Source organism: Podarcis cretensis (assembly GCF_951804945.1).
Source record: "Podarcis cretensis genome assembly, chromosome: 12".
NCBI lineage: Eukaryota > Metazoa > Chordata > Lepidosauria > Squamata > Lacertidae > Podarcis > Podarcis cretensis.
Genome location: NC_137181.1, coordinates 57728146 through 57748607, shown reverse-complemented (window position 1 = coordinate 57748607; position 20462 = coordinate 57728146). Strand labels below are relative to the sequence as shown.

Sequence of the window (20462 nt, the reverse complement as noted above, 5' to 3'; positions counted from 1 at the left end):
TTGTTTTTGCTCTTTGGGCTTCCTCCTTGTGCTGAATAGTTCGGAGGTTAAGTGCCCAAGAATTGTTGGAGCTCCGTGTTCCTTCAGCATGCTGCAGGAGCCCTTGTGCATGTTGGGCTCTGGATTATGGTCACCGACTTTATGTTCTGAACAGTTACCTAAGCCAAAATTAGAAGCAATACAATAAAGGATCCCAAATAACTTGGAGGTTGTTACACAAATGGTGCTGCTGTGCATAGATGGAAGATGCTTTAGAAGTGGCAACCTGATTTATGAGCCTCTTCTCCCTTCTATATACCATCTTTTTCTACTTCAGAAAATGCCAGAAAATACTTGGCAAGAACACAGATCTCTGGGAATTTGAAGTGCACAGGTTTAAAGAAATTGGACAACTTAAGGTATGTAGAGTCATATATTTTCCGTGGAATTTCTCTGGCTGGTTATGTCAGTTCATAGAGGAACCTGCCAGGATTATATGCATGTGGCGAAGTGTCACTGAACGCACTTCTTCACCATGCGCATAAGCTAATGCCTGGCTAGTATGAGCATTATACCCTTTACAGCATTGGAATATAGGCTTTTCCACATTTTTCCCCACCTCGTGTTCCATGAAAGAACGTTCACATTCCTAGCACATGTGCCACATGTTATCTTGCCCACATGGGAGGTCTGTGAGTATCATGTATACAAAATCCCTTCCTAGGTGAGTGTGTGAACAGAGTTAAGAAATAGCATCATGTAACTTTTGATTCCAAAACATAACAGATTGGTATTTGTTGCCACACGGAAAGCTTGGCACAATATACTGCAAAACTGTTCCTGAAGTTTAAAATGCAGCAAGATGCACAGTTTTCCGGATCTTGTACAATATGTTATGTGTTAGTAGTGGTGACTAACAGCCCCTCACTCGCACCCCCTCCCAGGTTGAAGTTTACCCCTTTTCCTTCCTCACACAGTTGCATTTGTTCACAAAAGCCCCTGCTTGGAAGAAGAGAGCAGAGACGGTCTCTGTGACCTTGTGACTCACTTCTTTTGCGCATCCTTTGACTCATTAGTAACAGCACCAAGAAATAATTACGTTTCAGGCAAACAGATGGCTGTTCTGTTGTGCACTACAAAAGATAGGAGGGAGAGGGAAGAATTTTGCCACTTTCTGTGCCTTGCTAGCATAGCAAACCAAGTAATCTAATGGAGCATGTTTGTTAGCAAGCTTTTAAGTTAATAAATTGCCCGTGGCATACAGCTAAAGGACTGTCACTTCCAGAGCAGTAGAAAGCATTTATGCACATGCCCTTTAATAACATATACACATTTTCTTTCCGAGTTTTATGCTTTCCTATTCAAAGTCGATGAGCCAAAAGGGGCATATTATTAAGATCTCGCAGCAGGTGGCCCCTTGCTGCTTTTTGAGCTGTTAAATTCTGTTCAGGAGTGTGGAGGTGTTGCAACATTGCGGCTTGTCTTGTAGCATCTGCCTTCCTATGGAATTAAAGAGACAACAGCACTACTTGCGGGTTTTTAGAGGTTTGGTGTGTACTTTGCCACATTGGAAGATAACCTCTCAAGTCCGTTTGCCTCTATTTCACTTCAATAAGGGTATTCAGAATGTGTACAGGTAAAATTGTGATGTGCTGCTTTCACCATCACCACTCCCTCCTGAATTTATTTCCTGCCTGGATGTGAATGTCTTGAGCAGATGTCTCCACTTATGCCATCCAGCAGACTGTAAAATTTAGAAAATATTCTCAGGCTTTCCAAAAAGCCTCTCTGTTAAATTACTGCCTTTCTAAACAGGTGGTTGTTTCCACCTTTCTGAAAGCAGATCACAGAAAGACAGAAGATGCTGTGCAATAAAGCTCCTCTCTTGTAAGCTGCAATGTTAACATCTGCTGCTCTTATCCCTCTTGCGGTGATTCTAATCTACCTTGAGCCACTATGGTTCCGTGGTGACGTAGTCAACAAGTGCTAGGATCTGTCATGTGCATTCAGCTTAATCACATAACAGGGTCCTCAAAATGTGACTGGGCTGCAAGTTAGTTTGCTCCTGCTGCTAACTTTTTTTTTTTTTTTTTAATTACTTGGATCACTTAAAAGGCCCTGAAAAAAAGGAGTTATATCTAGTTATTGACCCCTTCCATGCTGCTTTGGAAATGCATTCTGTGTCAGAATATAGTTGGGCTCAGTTTCGGACAAAAGATACTATTTGCTTTCTATTACCCTCTTAAGCATCGCTTTTTTTTCTGTCCAAAATCCCTCCCCAGCAACTGTACAAGGGCCCATTCATAGGCATGGAAGCAGGGAGTCATGTGCCCTATTCTAGATTTGTTCTCCGGTATAATCGCTTCCCTTACTAGAGATGAGATCAGTTTCCTTAAGGAAGAAACCCAAAACGCCTTAGGATTTCAGTCAAGCCTACCCTCTTTTCCTCCCCCCCCCCATTTAAATGCAACCCCATTTACCTGAATGTGTTAGGTGTTCTTTGGACCAATTGGGATCAATTTTATTGCACAGCTCTTTCAAAATTGTCACCGGTATAATTTTTCGCTACTTCTGTTGAGAACGCTCTCAGAATGTCTTGATGCTGGTAGCATTTTACTGCATTCTAGTTTTCAATAGCAACTTGAGGAGTCACACACGCACTCACAAAATTTTGTTCTCTCTCAAATGCAAGGCTTGAGCCTCTTTTGTTCCGTTTCCTCTCATAGGCGATTAGCCGCTATTTGCCAAGACGGGATTCGGTCTTGAAGCCTTTTATCTATGAAATGGTCCTGCATGAATTTCTGGAGAGCGACTATGAGGTACCACATTATCTCCCCTGAATGCCATTGACAGGGAATAGCAGCTAGCAGTGCAGTGGTGAAGCAGAGATTGGGGTGAGGCATAGCAGCTGTCACAAAGATACATGGCTGTCACACAACCAACAGTGAGCGTCAGCACTGTGAACCAGGCAAGGATCTTGAAAGGACACAGCAGCCAGTATAATTTCATGTGGCCAGCAGCTGCCACTCTGCTTCCTGGTATAGCACAATGGTGCGGTTCACAGCTGCTGCTCTCGTTACATTCACCCAGAATTCTTGATGCCGTCGCAGCTGTGTTTATACTACGTAGAGTACCCTTAAAGCAGTGTAAGATCATTGGGCTGCATTCAGCCAATGAAGAATTTCTCCCTTGAAAAACTGTCAGTGACCCATCCCACATGACACTAAGCAAGGAGAAAAACCTTTGCAGTCTGGATGCTGGCAAGAGCCCTTGCATGGTCCATCCTTCCTACTTCACGCAGTACCACTTGCACTCTAAGGCAATATAAAAATGCAAGAACGCCGTTTATTGGTTCATTCATATGCAACCATGTAAAAATCCCAGAGCAGTTTATGTCATAAAACCTTGAAATGCGAAAGAACCCACTCAACATACAGTGGTGCCCCGCAAGACGAATGCCTCGCAAGACGGAAAACCCGCTAGACGAAAGTGGTTTTCCGTTTTGGAGGTGCTTCGCAAAACGAATTTCCTATGGGCTTGCTTCGCAAGACGAAAATGTCTTGCGAGTTCCTGCGGGGGTTTTTTCCTCCCCCCCCCTTTTTCTAAGCCGCTAAGCCGCTTATCAGCTGATCCGCTAAGCCACTTAACAGCTGATCCGCTAAGCCGCTTATCAGCTGATCCGCTAAGCCGCTTATCAGCTGATCCGCTAAGCCGCTTAACAGCTGATCCGCTAAGCCGCTTAACAGCTGATCCGCTAAGCCGCTTATCAGCTGATCCGCTAAGCCGCTAATGGGCTTGCTTCGCAAGACGAAAAAACCGCAAGACGAAGAGACTCACGGAACGGATTCTTTTCGTCTTGCGAGGCACCACTGTATTCAATTTGAATTCTGCACCAGTTTTCAGCAACCTTGTTCCCTCCAGATATTGTTGGCCTACAACTCCCATCAGCCTTTGCTGGCTAGTGCTGATGGGAGTTGTTGTAGGCCAACAGTGTGTGCAGGGAGGGCACCGCGTTGCCAAAGGCTGCCGTACAGTGTTATCCAGTATACAGAAGAATACTGCAAAACATAGGAGTGTTCAGGAAGCTGTTTGACTGCAGGCTGAAATAGCCAACAGTTTATATAAATTTGTTGAGTTATCTGTTTTACTAAATGAAAAAGGGCTGTGTTGCATTTGCGCCGCAAACAGCACAATAGTCTCCAAAGTACTTGCAGGTAAACTTCAGCAGTGATAAGTGAAAACAAAGGGAACTGTAAAATGAGCAAATAAATGCATGAATAATCAATGACCTGCTCTTCCATGGTCTTGGGAGTGTATTATCTTATAACTATTCTGGGAGAATTGAAATAAGCAGAATATTACTTTCTTCCTCTGTTCAATTATTCTAAAGTGTGACAATTTAGTTCCACTTCGTTATTCATAATAGTAAAGGTAACATCTCCATACTCTCTGGATTCTATATTTGAAAAATGTCAAATGTCTCAGTAATTTAAGCACCCCAGAATAGAGGGGATGGGGAATGGAAAACACTTTCGTTTATTCAATAGCAGGCTCTCCTATATATATTCCTGCACATAAATCACCTTGGTTTAATACAGCCAAACACTTACTAAAGGTAGCTTACCAGAGGGTGAAGGGAACCACTTCGTGATCCAGATAGATAGGTATCACCCAACTTGTGTGGTGAACAGAGTTTTATAGCACTTCAGCACTTGAAATCCCGAGAAATAGGGAGTGGTATAGCTATTCTCACCACTTGGAAAGATCTTCAACTTTTTAGGCAATGGCTTTGCTTTTTTTAAAGTTTCATGCATCGGTTGATGAATGATGACTGATTTTTTCCCCCATTTCAAGGGTTTTGCAACATTAATTAAGGAGTGGCCTGGGAACCTTTATAACAATGCAATCATTGTCCAAGCAGTGGTGGACCATCTGAAGAAAGATCCACAGAACAGGACTTTGCTGAAAACTCTTGCAGAGTTGTAAGTCTATAATGCGTTTGAACGGCTGCCCTGAGAGATTGTTTCACTTTCTATTCTTTAAAGAACTGAGCATGTTTAACTACAGTTCCCTTCCTTGGATTGCCAGGGGTTTACACATTTATCTCTACAGAGAATTAGTTTATGCTTCTCCCACCCCTTATTTCACATCGGCTGGGCAGGTTTGCATCCTTTTGTGTGTGTGTGAGGAGATTTCACCCCTCCCATATCCAAGAATCTGCTGATGTTCTCTGCTGATTCTCCAGAGAGGAGGGGGCGGTTCCTGCTCTCTACTTATTCCGCTCCAGCCTCACATCAAAGTGTCAGTGAGAGTGTCAGAGAGAGAGAGAGACTGAGTGTTAGAGAGAGATCGTATGTATAGATAAGGTTGCTGCTAAGAGCAGCTGCAGACACTCAGTGCAGTTCAGCATTTTTCATTTAGACCTCATTTAGCTCTGTATATAGTTTTGTATTATAATATTTGTAGATAGAATAAAGAAGATATTCTACAGAGCTGCTCTCCGAGTCGTTTATGCTCTGCTATACTCTGCTGTGCAACGACTGTCTTCTTGTAGAAGTGAACCCGGTGCTCACAACTCTAAGCTGTGAGTCCACAGCACTTAGACCTGTTCCTGTGCAGAAGGTGGTCTCTGGAAGTGCTACCCAGCTCGCCTAGCCCAGTCGGGGCTGAAGTGGATGAGTCCAGTTGGTGGCACTGGCTCATAGGCGATGCTGACAGAGTGTGTGTGTGTGTGTGTAATCTGTTGCACTAGGGAAAGCAGAACAGAATGTGTCATAAGGAAGCCATTTCTAAAATTGAAATTAGCCTTGGAGTGTATTATTCAAGGGGTGTTTTGCAAGGTACGGGAGAGACAGAGTCTCAGACTGGGGCACCCAGAAATCAGAACCTTCTGCACCTTCTTTCCTGTGTCGCTGGTGTTCTGCACCCCTTGCAAACAAGGGTAGGTGCTGCCGTATGGGGCACCCCATGGGCATGAACACTGGCATGTATACTGCCAGTCAGCTCATACCAGAACCCATGAAGCCCTAACATTCATGTCAGCTCTTTGCTGAGCACCTTGTCATTGTCAGAACCTGCCTCATCCATCCCTCCTTCCTTGCCAACCTTCTTCACAACCTGAGCACCACTCTCTCTGAGATCGCATCCTGAGCCTTTTGCATCTTCGCCTGTTTTCAATGGAGCCGGACACTGAGCGATGGAATCAGTGGGAGAACCCTCTTGCTTTATTTTGTTTTTACACACGGAAGCATGGTTTCGTTCTCTCCCCTTTCTGAGTATCTCTGCCAGTCCTCAGGCCAAGTGCAGTCACTTGACAGTCGCCTCTCACGTTGGCCTGGCTCGCACATTTTGGTAAGCCAAACTGTGGCTTACTGGGACCACATGAACATTTGGGCTCCCAGAGAGAAGCTTGCTGCCATTTTGCTCTTGGCCAGCCTTTTTCACTCCCGTACTGTAATAATTATTATTATTATTATTATTATTATTATTATTATTATTATTATTATTATTTGTACCCCGCCCATCTGGCTGGGTTTCCCCAGCCACTCTGGGCGGCTTCCACATAAACCAAAAATACACTAAAATGTCACACATTACAAACTTCCCTGAACAGAGCTGCCTTAAGATGTCTTCTGAATGTCAGGTAGTTGTTTATCGCTTTGACATCTGGTGGGAGGGCGTTCCACAGGGCGGGTGCCACTACCGAGAAGGCCCTCTGCCTGGTTCCCTGTAGCTTTGCTTCTCGCAATGAGGGAACCACCAGAAGGCCCTCAGCGCTGGACCTCAGCGTCCGGGCAGAACAATGGGGGTGGAGACGCTCCTTCAGGTATACTGGTATACTGTACTGAGCTAAGCCAAGGTTTGACTCTGCGTGTCATCCCAACCCAGTCTTGTAGCTAAGCTTTCTCCTTGCTGACCATGAGCTGCAGCCCAGATTTATTTGCATGGTTCCAGGAAGCCATAGTTTGGTTTACTGTGACGTATGAACCAGGTCATCGTGTTCCCACCGCACTGCTACCCAAAAGAAAGCCTTTATAAGGATATCTAGATGAAGGGAAATACACCCCTACAAATATCCCTGTGTTGAAGTGCAATTCTTCACCGTTTGTGTGAAGCTTGTGGCAACCTCTGAAATGTTTCTTAATGAGAAGATGGGCCCTGGGTTATGGGTCATTGGTGTCCAGTACACAAGAACAATGAAGAACTGAGAATTGCATCCAATTACTTTTCTAATACATATATATATATAAGGAAGAAAAGTATTTTCCATTATTCTAAATGATGGCCCAATGTTTAAGCAATTTGTGTTGAGCTTTTAGCAAAACTGTGATTTCCGTGCTGGTGGATGACTTTTTCAAAAGGCCCACATCTAGGTCTATTCATAACGTATGATCCTCTTTTTCAGGTACACCTATGACCAACGCTACGGAAAGGCCCTTGAAATTTATCTCACACTGAGACATAAAGATGTTTTCCAGCTGATCCACAAACACAATCTTTTCAGCTCCATCAGGGACAAAATTGTTCTGCTAATGGAGTTTGATTCAGAGGTATGATGGCTTTAAAGTGGTGGGGTGTTTTTTATATACTCTTGGCTGTAAGAATTTTAGCAGATAGGAAAAAATATTATTTAACCAAGTGAACTTCATATTTTGGATAAACTGATGTGTGAGAATGTTGACACCAAATGGCTGAATTGGTTATATTTTCACAAAAAACTTTTTACAGTGAGTTTGTTTTTACCCTAATGCTTTTGGGGAAAAAAACCTTTATTGTTTGACATTAAGGAAAAGAAAATGGTCATATAACCTTGGGGAAATCATATTTTGTGTTATTTGCATCAATAAATCTAGGTGCGAGAACCAAATATAAACAGCAGGAATCCAGACATTGTGAAATTTGAAATAGGTCCTTTTTGAAGATCCCTATAACCTTTTCCCCAAAATATGTCACTTAATGAACCAAAATGCTAATTGTTTGAAGAAACAGTTTTAATTTAGCACACATCACACATGCAGTGTAGATATTCTCGCCATTTCCCCAATTTTCTGTTGGCTAATCTACTTGTGAAAGCTCTGCATTCTTTAACCTGTGTTCAAAAAATAAAGTTGTGTGCCTGGAAAAAAATCCTCTTTGCTTTCGATCAGTTGACCAAAAACTCTCAAGTGTTGGAAAAGCTTTGCTCAGGGAGCATCAGAGGCACTGAGCATTGGAACCTGCATTCATTTATGTGACAGCAGCTGTTTCTCAAGTCTTAAGGCAGATGTAAGCATTTAAAATAGTACCAACTCTGGCAGTATCTAGATGTTGTAGACTACAACTCCCATCACTGTTTCCTGGTTGAGCCATTCACTTCTCACTGCAGTGAAAAGAGCACTGCAATAATGAGTGTGCAGATCTGCAGCCCCCCTTCCTAAGGGGGGAACATAGCCTTGAGGAGGCCTTGGGATGAAAGCCACTAAATATTGCGTTTAGTTTAATAGGAGTTTACACAGAGAATTTGCATTGCTATGGCTTTCACCTTTAATACGTGTTCTGTATGCCTATATAGATCCAGCACATGTGGCACTCTTCCACTGCCAGCCAAATTCCGGAAAGCATTTTGCATTCTCATCAAGCACCATCTGTCTTCGCTGGCTGTGGAAGCCCCACATACGCCGGGGCTTGTAGCCATATTGTAATACAACCAGCAAGCATCTTGTTCTTCCACCGACAGTCCTGCTGTCTCTTTCCCAACACACACGATAAATTGCATAGCAATTTTTGTTTTTCATAAGACAGAGGAAGTTCGTTCAAAATATGTATGTACATAGAACTGTGTTAAATTGTGATTTTACATATCTCTTATCTGCCGTGAACATCTTGTTTGTTTTAGAAAGCAGTTGACATGCTTTTGGATAATGAAGACAAGATCTCTGTGAGTACAACCATTTCGCTATGTTTTGGCTGGCTACTTCCTGTCCCTCTCTGTGAGCAAGAGATTTGGCCCAGAAGCCAACTTTTCTTATCATTTTGTATCTTATCTCTTTTCCGTTTTAGATTGATAAAGTGGTGGAAGAATTAAAAAACAGGCCCGAATTGCAGCATGTGGTAAGTGGCAGTTTAAGGTGTCCATGCAGATTTCAACAGGTGTGTTCCTGGTGCAATCAGAGGCATGAACTGATAAATATTTCTACTCAATGGCAACTGAACAGGTCTCCCACTTCCAACAGAAGGGTTGCTGTCAGGGGCTCAGGAGCAGAGGCACAGGGAAGAGAGGAGATGGAGAGCGAAGGGGAAGAATCCGAGGGGAGCGTAGGAGAAGAGGACAGTGGACCGAGGGATTCCATGAGCCTCTCCAGCGAATCGGAAGATTCACAGAAGGGGGCGCCAGTGGCCAGGGGTAGGGGGTTCCCAAGGGGAATGCCCCAGGAGCAAGGGGGCAGCAGGGACTCCCAGAGCAGTAGCTGGAAATCAGGACCAGCTTCCCCACCAGAGCAGAGTGGGGGGGAAGAGTCCCAAGGATCAGGGCCAGTGCATTCCCCACCAGGGAGAGAAGATAAGGCAGGGCTGACCACGCCTCCATCAGAAAGTCAGACAACGGAGGAGAGGTCAGATCCGGCCAGTGTCCCGGAAGAGGGAAGCACTACAGTACTGTAACGGTTAGGAGAAAGGTCACTGGGCTGGCGCGAGAGGCAAGTTCAAATGTACAGGAGCGCGGGACAGCAGAGAATGAGGATTGGGAACCGGGTCCTAAAGCCCGCCGGAGGGAGGGGGAGGAGCTAAGCGACTCAGCGTCGGAAGAGTCCAGAAAGGGCAATGCCCCAGCGGGCAGGAGGACCCAGAGGAGGAGAGAGCAGCGTAAAAGGTGGAGCAGGGCTAGGATCTTAAACTGGTGTCATAGGGGAGGAGACTCAGACGGGACTTCGCCGATCTAGGGTTTAAGACGTAGGGCTGCACGCTGTGGCTTTGAAATGGAAACTGAACTTCAATAAAGACTTTTGTACATTACTACAGCCTAGCGTTGGTCCTCTGTGAGCTGGGACCTAGAGGCAGCTCTGACAGTTGCAATCGGCATGGGGGAGAATACTTTCATAACTGACACTCAAAAGACGTTGGTTGCAGGGAGACATTTCATTAGTCACGTCAGTAAGGAACCGCACTGAGTAAAATAAATGGTTTGCCCACAAAATTAGTGCTCGCTAGGCCCTCTATAAGGGACGCGGGTGGCGCTGTGGGTTAAATCACAGAGCCTAGGACTTGCCAATCAGAAGGTCGGCGGTTCAAATCCCCGCGACAGGGTGAGCTCCCATTGCTCGGTCCCTGCTCTTGCCAACCTAGCAGTTTGAAAGCACATCAAAGTGCAAGTAGATAAATAGGTACCGCTCCGGCGGGAAGGTAAACGGCATTTCCATGCGCTGCTCTGGTTCGCCAGAAGCGGCTTAGTCATGCTGGCCACATGACCCGGAAGCTGTACGCTGGCTCCCTCAGCCAGTAAAGTGAGATGAACGCTGCAACTCCAGAGTCGGTCACGACTGGACCTAATGGTCAGGAGTCCTTTTACCTTTTAGGCCCTCTATAGCAGGGCAGCCCAACTTTTCATACCAAGTGGGCTGCAAGAGTACTTCGATGCAGAACCTTGTCAGGAAGGTGAGGAAGCACAAGGTAATTTGACTCATGCTGCCTTCCCAAAACAGGATAAGTGAGGCACCAGGCTTTGGGAAGGAGGCGTGAGGCTCTGGCAGGGTCCTAGAGCCCTCCCTCCCTCTTCTCAAAGCTGGAAAAGTGCTAACTAGGCTTTGGGAAGGAGGTTGGAGGACTCTAGGACCCTGTCAGAGCCTCTCTCCTACTTCCCAAATCCCACCACCTCTCTTACCTGGCTTTGGGAAGGCAGCGCAAGAGTTGTGGGGGCCTGGGGATCAAATGTTGCCCAGGGCAGCCCCCCCCCAAAGGCCTTGAGGGCAGAATGCGGCTCCTGGGCCACATGTTGGACCACCCTGCTCTGTAGTAAAACAGCTGTCTGTGCTCCCAAGAGAAGTCAGATTTATCACTGTATGAATCCAAAACACTTCAGGACTAGCCTAGCAAAAAGACTCCCTCCTTCCCTGTGTGTGTTCTGTTATAGGTAAAGGTAAAGGTACCCCTGCCCGTACGGGCCAGTCTTGACAGACTCTGGGGTTGTGCGCCCATCTCACTCAAGAGGCCAGGGGCCAGCGCTGTCCGGAGACACTTCCGGGTCACGTGGCCAGCGTGACATCGCTGCTCTGGCGAGCCAGAGCCGCACACGGAAACGCCGTTTACCTTCCCGCTGGTAAGCGGTCCCTATTTATCTACTTGCACCCGGGGGTGCTTTCGAACTGCTAGGTTGGCAGGCGCTGGGACCGAGCAGCGGGAGCGCACCCCGCCGCAGGGATTCGAACCGCCGACCTTTCAATCGGCAAGCCCTAGGCGCTGAGGCTTTAACCCACAGCGCCACCTGCGTCCCATGTTCTGTTATAGCCCCCAATATATACCAAGGACACGCCTGTGCATCAGCAACAGGTGTTAAGGCATCACTGTTGCAAAGTGAAATATTTTCGGAGGCTGCTCCTTCCCAGTCTCTGGATATAGTCAGCCACATCCTAGCCTGAGCGCCTTTCAAGAGTATTGTAAGACCTACCACTTCAAGCTGTCTTCTGTGGCTTAGGACGAGAGGGCAGACAAGATGAGCTTTGCATGGTTCCAGACCCAGGTTTGCTGAGATAATCAGGCTACAGAGCCTTTCCTGGACCAGGGTGAGAGGCGTGTTTAGCTATCCTCCACTGATTCTCCCTTTCAAATGCCAACTGCTCCCATCTCCTCTGGCCATTGGCTGTGCTGGCTGGGGGCTGATGGGAGTTGGAGACGAGCAACCTCTTGAATCCAGCGTTCAAGCTGCATTTGCAGCTAGATTTCAGAGGAATAAAGTAGTGCCTGGAGTGAGGTTATTTGTGAAAAGAATTGCTAGGGCTGGGGAAAGTTAAGCAGCTCTTTCCCACTATGGATAATTTGATGCAATCTCCCCCCACCACAAACACACCATCATTCCCCATGTTGGTCTCGGTCAGCAAAGGTAGAGGGGTCTGTAACATCTGGATGCAGTAGTATTTTACTCCGTTTCCTTGGGGAATTGAGCTTCTGGAGCTGCAGGTCTTGGGTCAGGTGTTAAGATTAGTCCGGAGTGCCTGTTTTGTACTACGGCCATATCATGGATGTTTCTGTTTTTTCGTTCTTCGGGTTGACTTTGTAGTACTTGCACAAGCTGTTCAAGAGAGACCACCACAAAGGACAAAAGTACCATGAGAAACAGATCAGTCTGTATGCTGAATATGACCGGCCAAATTTACTTCCATTTCTCAGAGACAGCACTCATTGCCCTTTAGAAAAGGTGAGGAAAAATCCTTTAAATGTATCTTTTCCCCCTCTCTATTTTCTTTGATAAATATAGAAGCTGTTGGCTATTTAGCAGTGGGTTTGGGGGAGTTCTTTTTCTCCTTTTCTTTTCCTTCTTCTTTTTCCAATTGCAAGGTTCCCCCATCCCACCCACCCATGTCTTTGTCACATTTTAGTTGAGCTCAACAAAACTGTTACCAAAGTGTGGCTTTTCAGTTTGCAATTGTGACCCGACTTATTCTGGCTACTCTGTGTGTTATGCTGCCATCTGCTGGAAAGCATGAAAACCACATTGGTTTAGATCTTGACTTTAAGTACCATGATGACTCAGACATGTTTTTTATCCTGTTCTTAATTTAAATATTATTTGAGTTTTTAATATTTAACACCCCCCCCCTTTTTGTTCACTCCGCCAGATGTTTTTGTTTCAATTATGACTGAGGTGTTTGTTGTGTGAGCGTGCAATGAAATGTTGACGAAATACAGCAATTAATCTGTCTGGGCAAGGGACATGTTTATTATTGTAGGGACAACCCAGGAGCCTCACCCCAAGTCAGACCATTGGCCTTTCCAGTTCAGTATTGTCTACATGCGGTGTTTCTCAAACCCTGGCTCTCCAGCTGCTGTTGGACTACAACTCCCATCATCCTTAGTTATCAGGACCAGTGGTCAGGGATGATGGGAACTGTAGTCCAACAGCAGCTGGGGACTCAGGGTTTGAGAAACACAATGCTTGGCATTTGTTCTGCAGGCCTTCAGGCAGGGGACAGTCTGGAGATGGCAGGGATTGAACCTGTGGCCTTTCAGCATGCAGAACGAAAGCTCTGCCACTGAGCTATAGCCCCGGTAATTAATCACGTAGGCATGCAGCCCCTTTGCCCAAGAAGCTCATACATGGTGGCCATCCTATTTCATTTCCATAGCAGCCTCTTGAGGCATACAAGGGATAGAGAGCGTCTGGCTCAATTATGCTGCACAGACTAGCATTAAACTGTGGGGTGTCAGATTTCCTTTCCACATTTAGGAAGGCAAGCATTAGCTTCTGTACATGGAGCTTGATAAAAAAGAATTCAGGATATTCTGTAGTTACGAAATATACTTTAGAAAACCTTTATTTGGGGAACAATGCATGACTTAGAGGTTTGTTTCATTCTTTGGTAGTGTTGCTCTTTAAGAAACTCAAGCAAGTGTTGGCTGTAATTATTTTTCTTTTATTCTTAGTCCAGATTTTTATAAATATTTACCATTTCTGTTACATGAATTATGTGCCTTTATAGAAAAGTACTTTGGGAGCACTGGTGATATTTTTCGGCTGTTATTCCACTGGACTCGGTGCGACTTATTTCTGAGTAAACAGGTACAAGGGCTGTGCTGCTAATTTACAGCAGAGACAGGCTAGTTGATAACTTAAGTTGTGGTCATATTAATTTTCTCCTTTTGAAATCCCAGGCTCTTGAAATCTGTCAACAAAGGAACTTTGTAGAAGAGACAGTTTATCTTTTGAGTAAGTAGCTGCATTTTGATTAATAGCAATGACCTGGTGGTTTTGTTTTTATTAAAAGGTGACATCCTCAACTCAGTATTTCTCGGACCAGGTTCTTACATTGTATCCCTGCTGATCCTAAAAGCTCATGACCAGGCAAAGTGTCTTAACCCCCCCCCCAACCCCTGAGATATTAAAGCCAATATTATGATCCCATACTGGTGTAAGCTCTAGGTACCATCTATCAACCCAGACATAAAAGTCCTGGTTTTGAAAAATGCAGATTCTTAAGCCTGTGTCAGATCTCTGCATGGAAAGAAGTTGAGATTCCTGCATTTCAGGGGGTTGGACTAAATAATAATAATAATAATAATAATAATAATAATAATAATAATAATTTATTTTATTTATACGCAGCCCTCCCTGGCCAGAGCCAGGCTCAGGGTGGCTAACACCAGTAAAATTACAATAAAAACATAATAGAGAGGGGGGAAACAATTTAAAATACAGGTTAAAAATACAATTTAAAATGCAGCCTCATTTTAATAATAGCCCATAGATCCAAACCATAAGGGGAGGGAAACATAAGGGTCAGACTGAGTCCAAACCACAGGCCAGGCAGAACAGCTCTGCGGAAAGATATCAAGTCCCGCAGGGCCCTAGTCTCTTGTGACAGAGCGTTCCACCAAGTCGGGGCCAGTGCTGAAAAGGCCCTGGCCCTAGTTGAGATGACCCCTGGGGATCCTTTCTAACCCTTCAGTTCCATGATTTCTTGCCACCAATGCCATGTATGTGCCTGTCCTTGCTGCTCAATGATGGCCATGGCTGTTAAGGAGATGCTGCTGAGCATGACCTTGTCTGGGGTCCTTTTGTCCTGCAGGGCAGTTCAGGTTAAAACCTTGCAGGGGCACATCCTGATTCTGAAATGGTCTGTGCTGTACCTTGTTGGTGCATACTGAGCTTCCCAGCTCAATCCTATGCATGTTTTCTCGTGTCCCATTGACTTCAGTGGAGCTGATTTCCCAGTACGTCTGTATAGGATTGCAACCTTAGTCTGTTCTCCCCACCCAAAAAAAGTCTGGCTTTAGTTGTAGGATGAACCTGCATCTCTGGACACAATCACAGATGTAGCTCAGTTCAGCAATACACAGGACCCATGTATTTCAATGGGATTCAAATATATTGCTTTAATGTAATTTATTTAATTTAATTTACCGTATTTTTCACACCATAGGGCGCACCGGACCATAGGGCGCACCCAGTTTTTAGGGGGGGAAATCAAGGAAAAAAATATTTTCCACCCAGCCCCAAAGAGCAGCATACAGGCTGCACACAACCTCTCACTGCCGGAGGGGTTGCGCGCAGCTATGGAGCAAGCCAAGGCAGGGGGCGGGATGGATCCCGCTCGCTGCTTTGGCTTCCCCTTTAGCCCCGTGCAGCCTCTCCTTGCCGGGAGACGCTGCGCAGGGCTAAAGAAGCCATAGCCCCGTGCAGCCTCTCCCTGCTGGAGAAGCCTGCATTCGCTCCATAGGACGCACACACATTTCCCCTCAATTTTTGGAGGGGAAAAACTGCGTCCAATAGAGCGAAAAATACGGTAATTTATCATTCGTGTTATTAAAATATAAGCCGTAAGTGGAGAAGGTTTTAGACAATATAACAGAGGATGTTGTTTCCCCTTAACCCTGAGGCCTAACTTAGCTTGGTGGCGGTAGGCTGTTCTTTCACAATTCCTGGTTTCCTTTGTCATTTTAGGCAGAATGGGCAATAGTCGAAGTGCTCTGAAGATGATCATGGAGGAATTATATGATGTGGATAAGGCTATTGAATTTGCTAAGGAGCAAGATGATGCAGAACTGTGGGAAGATCTCATCTTGTACTCCATTGACAAACCACGTAAGCAGAGTAGTCCTTGCTCAGTTAATTTACTGTGTGTGTGTGAGAGAGAGAGAGAGAGAGAGAGAGAGGGAGAGAGAGAGATTTTAATTAAGTGTGAGGCAGTGAAAGAATATAATTCATCCCTCTACAAAAGAAAAACAGTGTAGTCAGATTGATTTGGGATTAATGCCAGCTTGCATGGGGCAGAAGTCTAAATTGCAACGTAATAATTGGAGTATTACAACGTACTGAGGGAGGAAATGTCCTGGCATTCTGCAGCTGCTGGCACTGATAAGCCTAAGTAATTACATTATTCCACAGCTGTTGGCACATGTGCTGTTGGCCGACAAATTGGATGAAATGCTAGCATGTTTTTCTATCTCTGCATCTTCACTGCAAAGGTCTTCAAAAGTTGTACTTTATGTGATTATTACACATCTTTATATTTCTTAAAATAAGTATTGTTTTAAATGAAAAGGCAAAAAAGATAGAATAGGCCTGCCATGGGCACCTGTCCGCAGGTGTGATGCCTTGGCTGAGCTGCTGTGATGGAATGGCATTGTAATCAGCAAGAGTGTTCACAAACAGTCCAGCTACCGTGAGGAACATGAAAGGCCATTGTGGCTGGGGGGGGGGGCAAGGCAGTGAATTCACCCCACAGCATCTAGGAACAGAAGGGCCTGTGTGAAGGCAGATGGAAGCTGAGAAGAAAGAGGTTTTTTATGAAAAAGTGGATGAGGTAGGAAAGCTCAGCAACAGGATCTAGATAGGATCGCTGAAGGTGGAGGCAGAGGAGCCGTGGACTGAGAAATAGTGATCTGGAGGAATCAAAGATGATGTAGAAGAAAGTGGATACTTATAAAAAGGGAGACGGGGGGAAGCATCACAAGGAAAGAGGCAATGGCAATGTTGGAAAGTGTGAAGATCAGGTGGTGTGTGAAATGCAGAGCCCTGTGTGAATTTAGGGGTGTAGCGTGGAAAGGTCTGATGGAAAGAGGAGGCAGGAAGGTTGTCAACATAATTGTCTGCCACAAAGATAATACACAAGTAAAATGAGGCCCTGTTACTGATGTCTGTAGACCCAAGGAATAGTTCAGTAGAATATCTCAAGTTTATTGCAGCTTGTTTATATGGTATGCAACCTTTATTTCTATGCGTAGCTTTATAAAATGTAAATTTGGAAACTTGGCCTCTTGCTAGTGAGATCTCTCCCACTTTACATGTGCCAGCATACGGTTTTCTTTTTCTTTTCTTTTTTTAGAGAGCAATACATGCAGTTAAGAGACTAGGCCTGTCTCAAAAAAGCAGTTCAACATTATGCTTAAGTTTCAGATTACACCCCCCCCCCCCATTTGTGTTTCTACAGCTTTTATTACCGGCTTGTTAAATAACATTGGGACCCACGTTGACCCCATCCTCCTGATCCACCGCATTAAGGAAGGGATGGAGATTCCAAACCTGAGAGATTCACTGGTAAAAATTCTTCAGGATTATAATTTACAGGTAACTGTTACTGCTTTTCAGTGTCCATTCTTCTCATTCCACCATCAGGCATGAAGAATAGAGGGGGATCAGTAATTTTAAAGGAATAGAATACTGGTAAAAGAATAATCATGCTATAAAGGCTTCTTGTTCAGTAATGCTGAACAGTTACTACCATTTTTTATTTTTAATAATAATAATAATAATAATTTATTATTTGTACCCCGGCCATCTGGCTGGGTTTCCCCAGCCACTCTGGGCGGCTTCCAACAAAGATGAAAAATACATTAAAATGTCACACATTAAATATTTCCCTGAACAGGGCTGCCTTCAGATGTCTTCTAAATGTTAGGTAGTTGTTTATCTCTCTCTCTCTCTTTTTTAAAATGATATTTATTAAGTTTTACAAAAGATAAAAAGACAACAAACAATAAACATCAAAAATACAAACAACATCAAAAATCATAAAGAAAAAAAAAGAAAACATAAAAAAGATTCAACCTATTACTAAAAAATTAAAAAGAAAACTCTGGTTCATTTTAATAATCTTCCAAACCTTATTTTCCTTACTTCCTCCCACCTTCCCTTCTTGTATTCCACTTTAAAAGTTTTTTCAGCAAGCTCATTCATATTCATTTTCATCCTTTATCTTTCCCTTTGTACTCTTATCTTAATCGCTAGAACTTCATCATTTCATTTACACTGCCCTTAGTACTCATAAATTTTACAGTAATTTTGTAGATAAACTTTAAACTTCTTCCAATCTTCTTCCACCAACTCTTCTCCTTGATCTCGGATTCTGCCGGTCATTTCTGCCAGTTCCATATAGTCTATTACTTGTATCTGCCACTCTTCCAGGGTGGGTAGATCTTGTGTCTTCCAGTGTTTTGCGATGAGTATTCTTGCTGCTGCTGTAGCATACATAAAAAACGTTCTATCCTTCTTTGACACCAATTGGCCAACCATACCCAGGAGAAAGGCCTCTGGTTTCTTTAGAAAAGTATATTTAAATACTTTTTTCAGTTCATTATATATCATTTCCCAGAAAGCCTTAATCCTCGGGCAGGCCCACCAAAGGTGAAAGAAAGTTGCTTCCGTTTCTTTACATTTCCAACATTTATTATCAGGCAGATGATAGATTTTTGCTAGCTTGACTGGGGTCATGTACCACCTGTAAATCATTTTCATAATATTCTCTCTTATGGCACTGCATGCCGTAAATTTCAAACCAGTGGTCCACAACCGTTCCCAGTCAGTGAACATGATGTTATGACCAATGTCTTGTGCCCATTTTATCATAGCGGATTTAACCGTTTCATCCTCAGTATTCCATTTCAGCAGCAAGTTATACATTCTCGACAATACCTTGACACTGGGTTCTAACAATTCTGTTTCTAGCTTCGATTTTTCCACCTGGAAGCCAATTTTCCTGTCCAAATTATAGGCCTCTCTTACTTGAAAATAATGTAACCAATCACGCACCTTATCTTTAAGTTTCTCATAGCTCTGCAATTTCAATTTGTCTCCCTCTTGCTCCAAAATTTCCCAGTATTTTGGCCAGTTAGTTTCCATGTTAAGTTTTTTCAAGGCCTTAGCCTCCATTGGAGAAAGCCACCTTGGGGTTTTATTCTCCAGAAAATCTTTATATCTGACCCAGACATTAAACAACACTTTTCTGACAATATGGTTTTTGAACGACCTTTGTACTTTATCCTTACCATACCACAAATATGCATGCCATCCGAAAGCATTATCATATCCTTCCAAATCAAGAATGTCTGTGTTCTCAAGAAGTAGCCATTCCTTCAGCCAGCAAAAAGCTGCCGCCTCATAATATAGTTTGAAGTCCGGCAGGGCAAACCCCCCTCTCTCTTTCACATCAGTAAGAATTTTGTATTTAATCCTGGGCTTTTTGCCCTGCCAGACAAATCTAGAAATTTCTTTTTGCCACTTCTTGAAACAGTCCATCTTGTCAATTATCTGTAACGATTGAAACAAAAACAATAGTCTTGGCAATACATTCATTTTGATGACTGCTATTCTACCCAGTAGGGACGCAGGTGGCGCTGTGGGTAAAAGCCTCAGTGCCTAGGGCTTGCCGATCGAAAGGTCGGTGGTTCGAATCCCTGCGGCGGGGTGCGCTCCCGTCGTTCGGTCCCAGCGCCTGCCAACCTAGCAGTTCGAAAGCACCCCCGGGTGCAAGTAGATAAATAGGGACCGCTTACTAGCGGGAAGGTAAACGGCGTTTCCGTGTGCGGCTCTGGCTCTGGCCAGAGCAGCGATGTCACGCTGGCCACGTGACCCGGAAGTGTCTCCGGACAGCGCTGGCCCCCGGCCTCTTGAGTGAGATGGGCGCACCAACCCCAGAGTCTGGCAAGACTGGCCCGTACGGGCAGGGGTACCTTTACCTTTATTCTACCCAGTAAGGATAACTTTAAATTTGTCCATATCTCAAGATCTTTTTTCACTTCAGACCAACATTTTTCATAATTATCTTTAAATAAGTTAACATTCTTTGAAGTCATGTTCACCCCTAGGTATTTTGTTTTTTTCACTACTGTTAAACCTGTTTCTCTCTGAAACCTGTCTTTCTCCATTTGTGTTAAATTCTTCTCTAAAACCATAGTTTTTAATTTATTAAGTTTAAACCCTGCCACCTGACCAAACTCTTGTATTAGTTCCAAAGCTCTTCTAGTACTAGGGATTGGCTCCTGTAATGTCAAAACTAGGTCATCTGCATAGGCTTTTAATTTATAATGTTTCACTCCGACCTGTATACCCTGAATCTGTTGGTCCCTTCTAATCATATTCAGCAATATCTCCAGGACTGAAATAAAAAGTAGAGGGGAGATTGGGCAGCCTTGTCGTGTCCCTTTCTCTATCTTAACTTCTTCTGTAACCGCATTGTTCACAATTAACTTTGCCTTTTGTTCCGAGTAGATCGCCTCTATACCGTTTCCAAACCTTTCTCCCACCCCCATCCCTTGCAGATTTTTCTTCATAAAACTCCAAGAGATGTTATCAAAGGCTTTCTCAGCATCTATAAATATCAATACTGCTTTTGTATTGATATTAACTTGTAATTTTTCCAAAATATCAAATAAGTTCCTTGTGTTATTTGACATATGTCTACCTGGGAGAAAGCCTGCTTGATCTTTATGTATAATTCCTGCCAAAACTTTTTTTAATCTTTTAGCTAATATGTCTGCAAAAATTTTGTAATCCACGTTAAGTAGGGATATGGGGCGGT

The 20462-nt window shown here is 44.1% G+C and overlaps 1 protein-coding gene across 2 annotated transcripts in view; it reads left to right on the top strand.

Annotated features, from left to right (window-relative positions):
* Nucleotides 1-20462, top strand: part of VPS41 (VPS41 subunit of HOPS complex) — a 121513-nt gene that overhangs the window by 83151 nt on the left and 17900 nt on the right. Inside the window, exons 16-25 of one of the 2 annotated variants that reach the window (XM_079947532.1) lie at nt 317-398; nt 2706-2798; nt 4834-4961; nt 7385-7529; nt 8855-8896; nt 9019-9069; nt 12227-12364; nt 13819-13873; nt 15608-15748; nt 17097-17233. In XM_079947532.1, the coding sequence (XP_079803658.1) occupies nt 317-398; nt 2706-2798; nt 4834-4961; nt 7385-7529; nt 8855-8896; nt 9019-9069; nt 12227-12364; nt 13819-13873; nt 15608-15748; nt 17097-17233 (1012 nt within the window). Of the gene's footprint in view, nt 1-316; nt 399-2705; nt 2799-4833; nt 4962-7384; nt 7530-8854; nt 8897-9018; nt 9070-12226; nt 12365-13818; nt 13878-15607; nt 15749-17096; nt 17234-20462 lie in introns of both variants that reach the window. The other variant, XM_079947533.1, reaches the window with a different exon arrangement.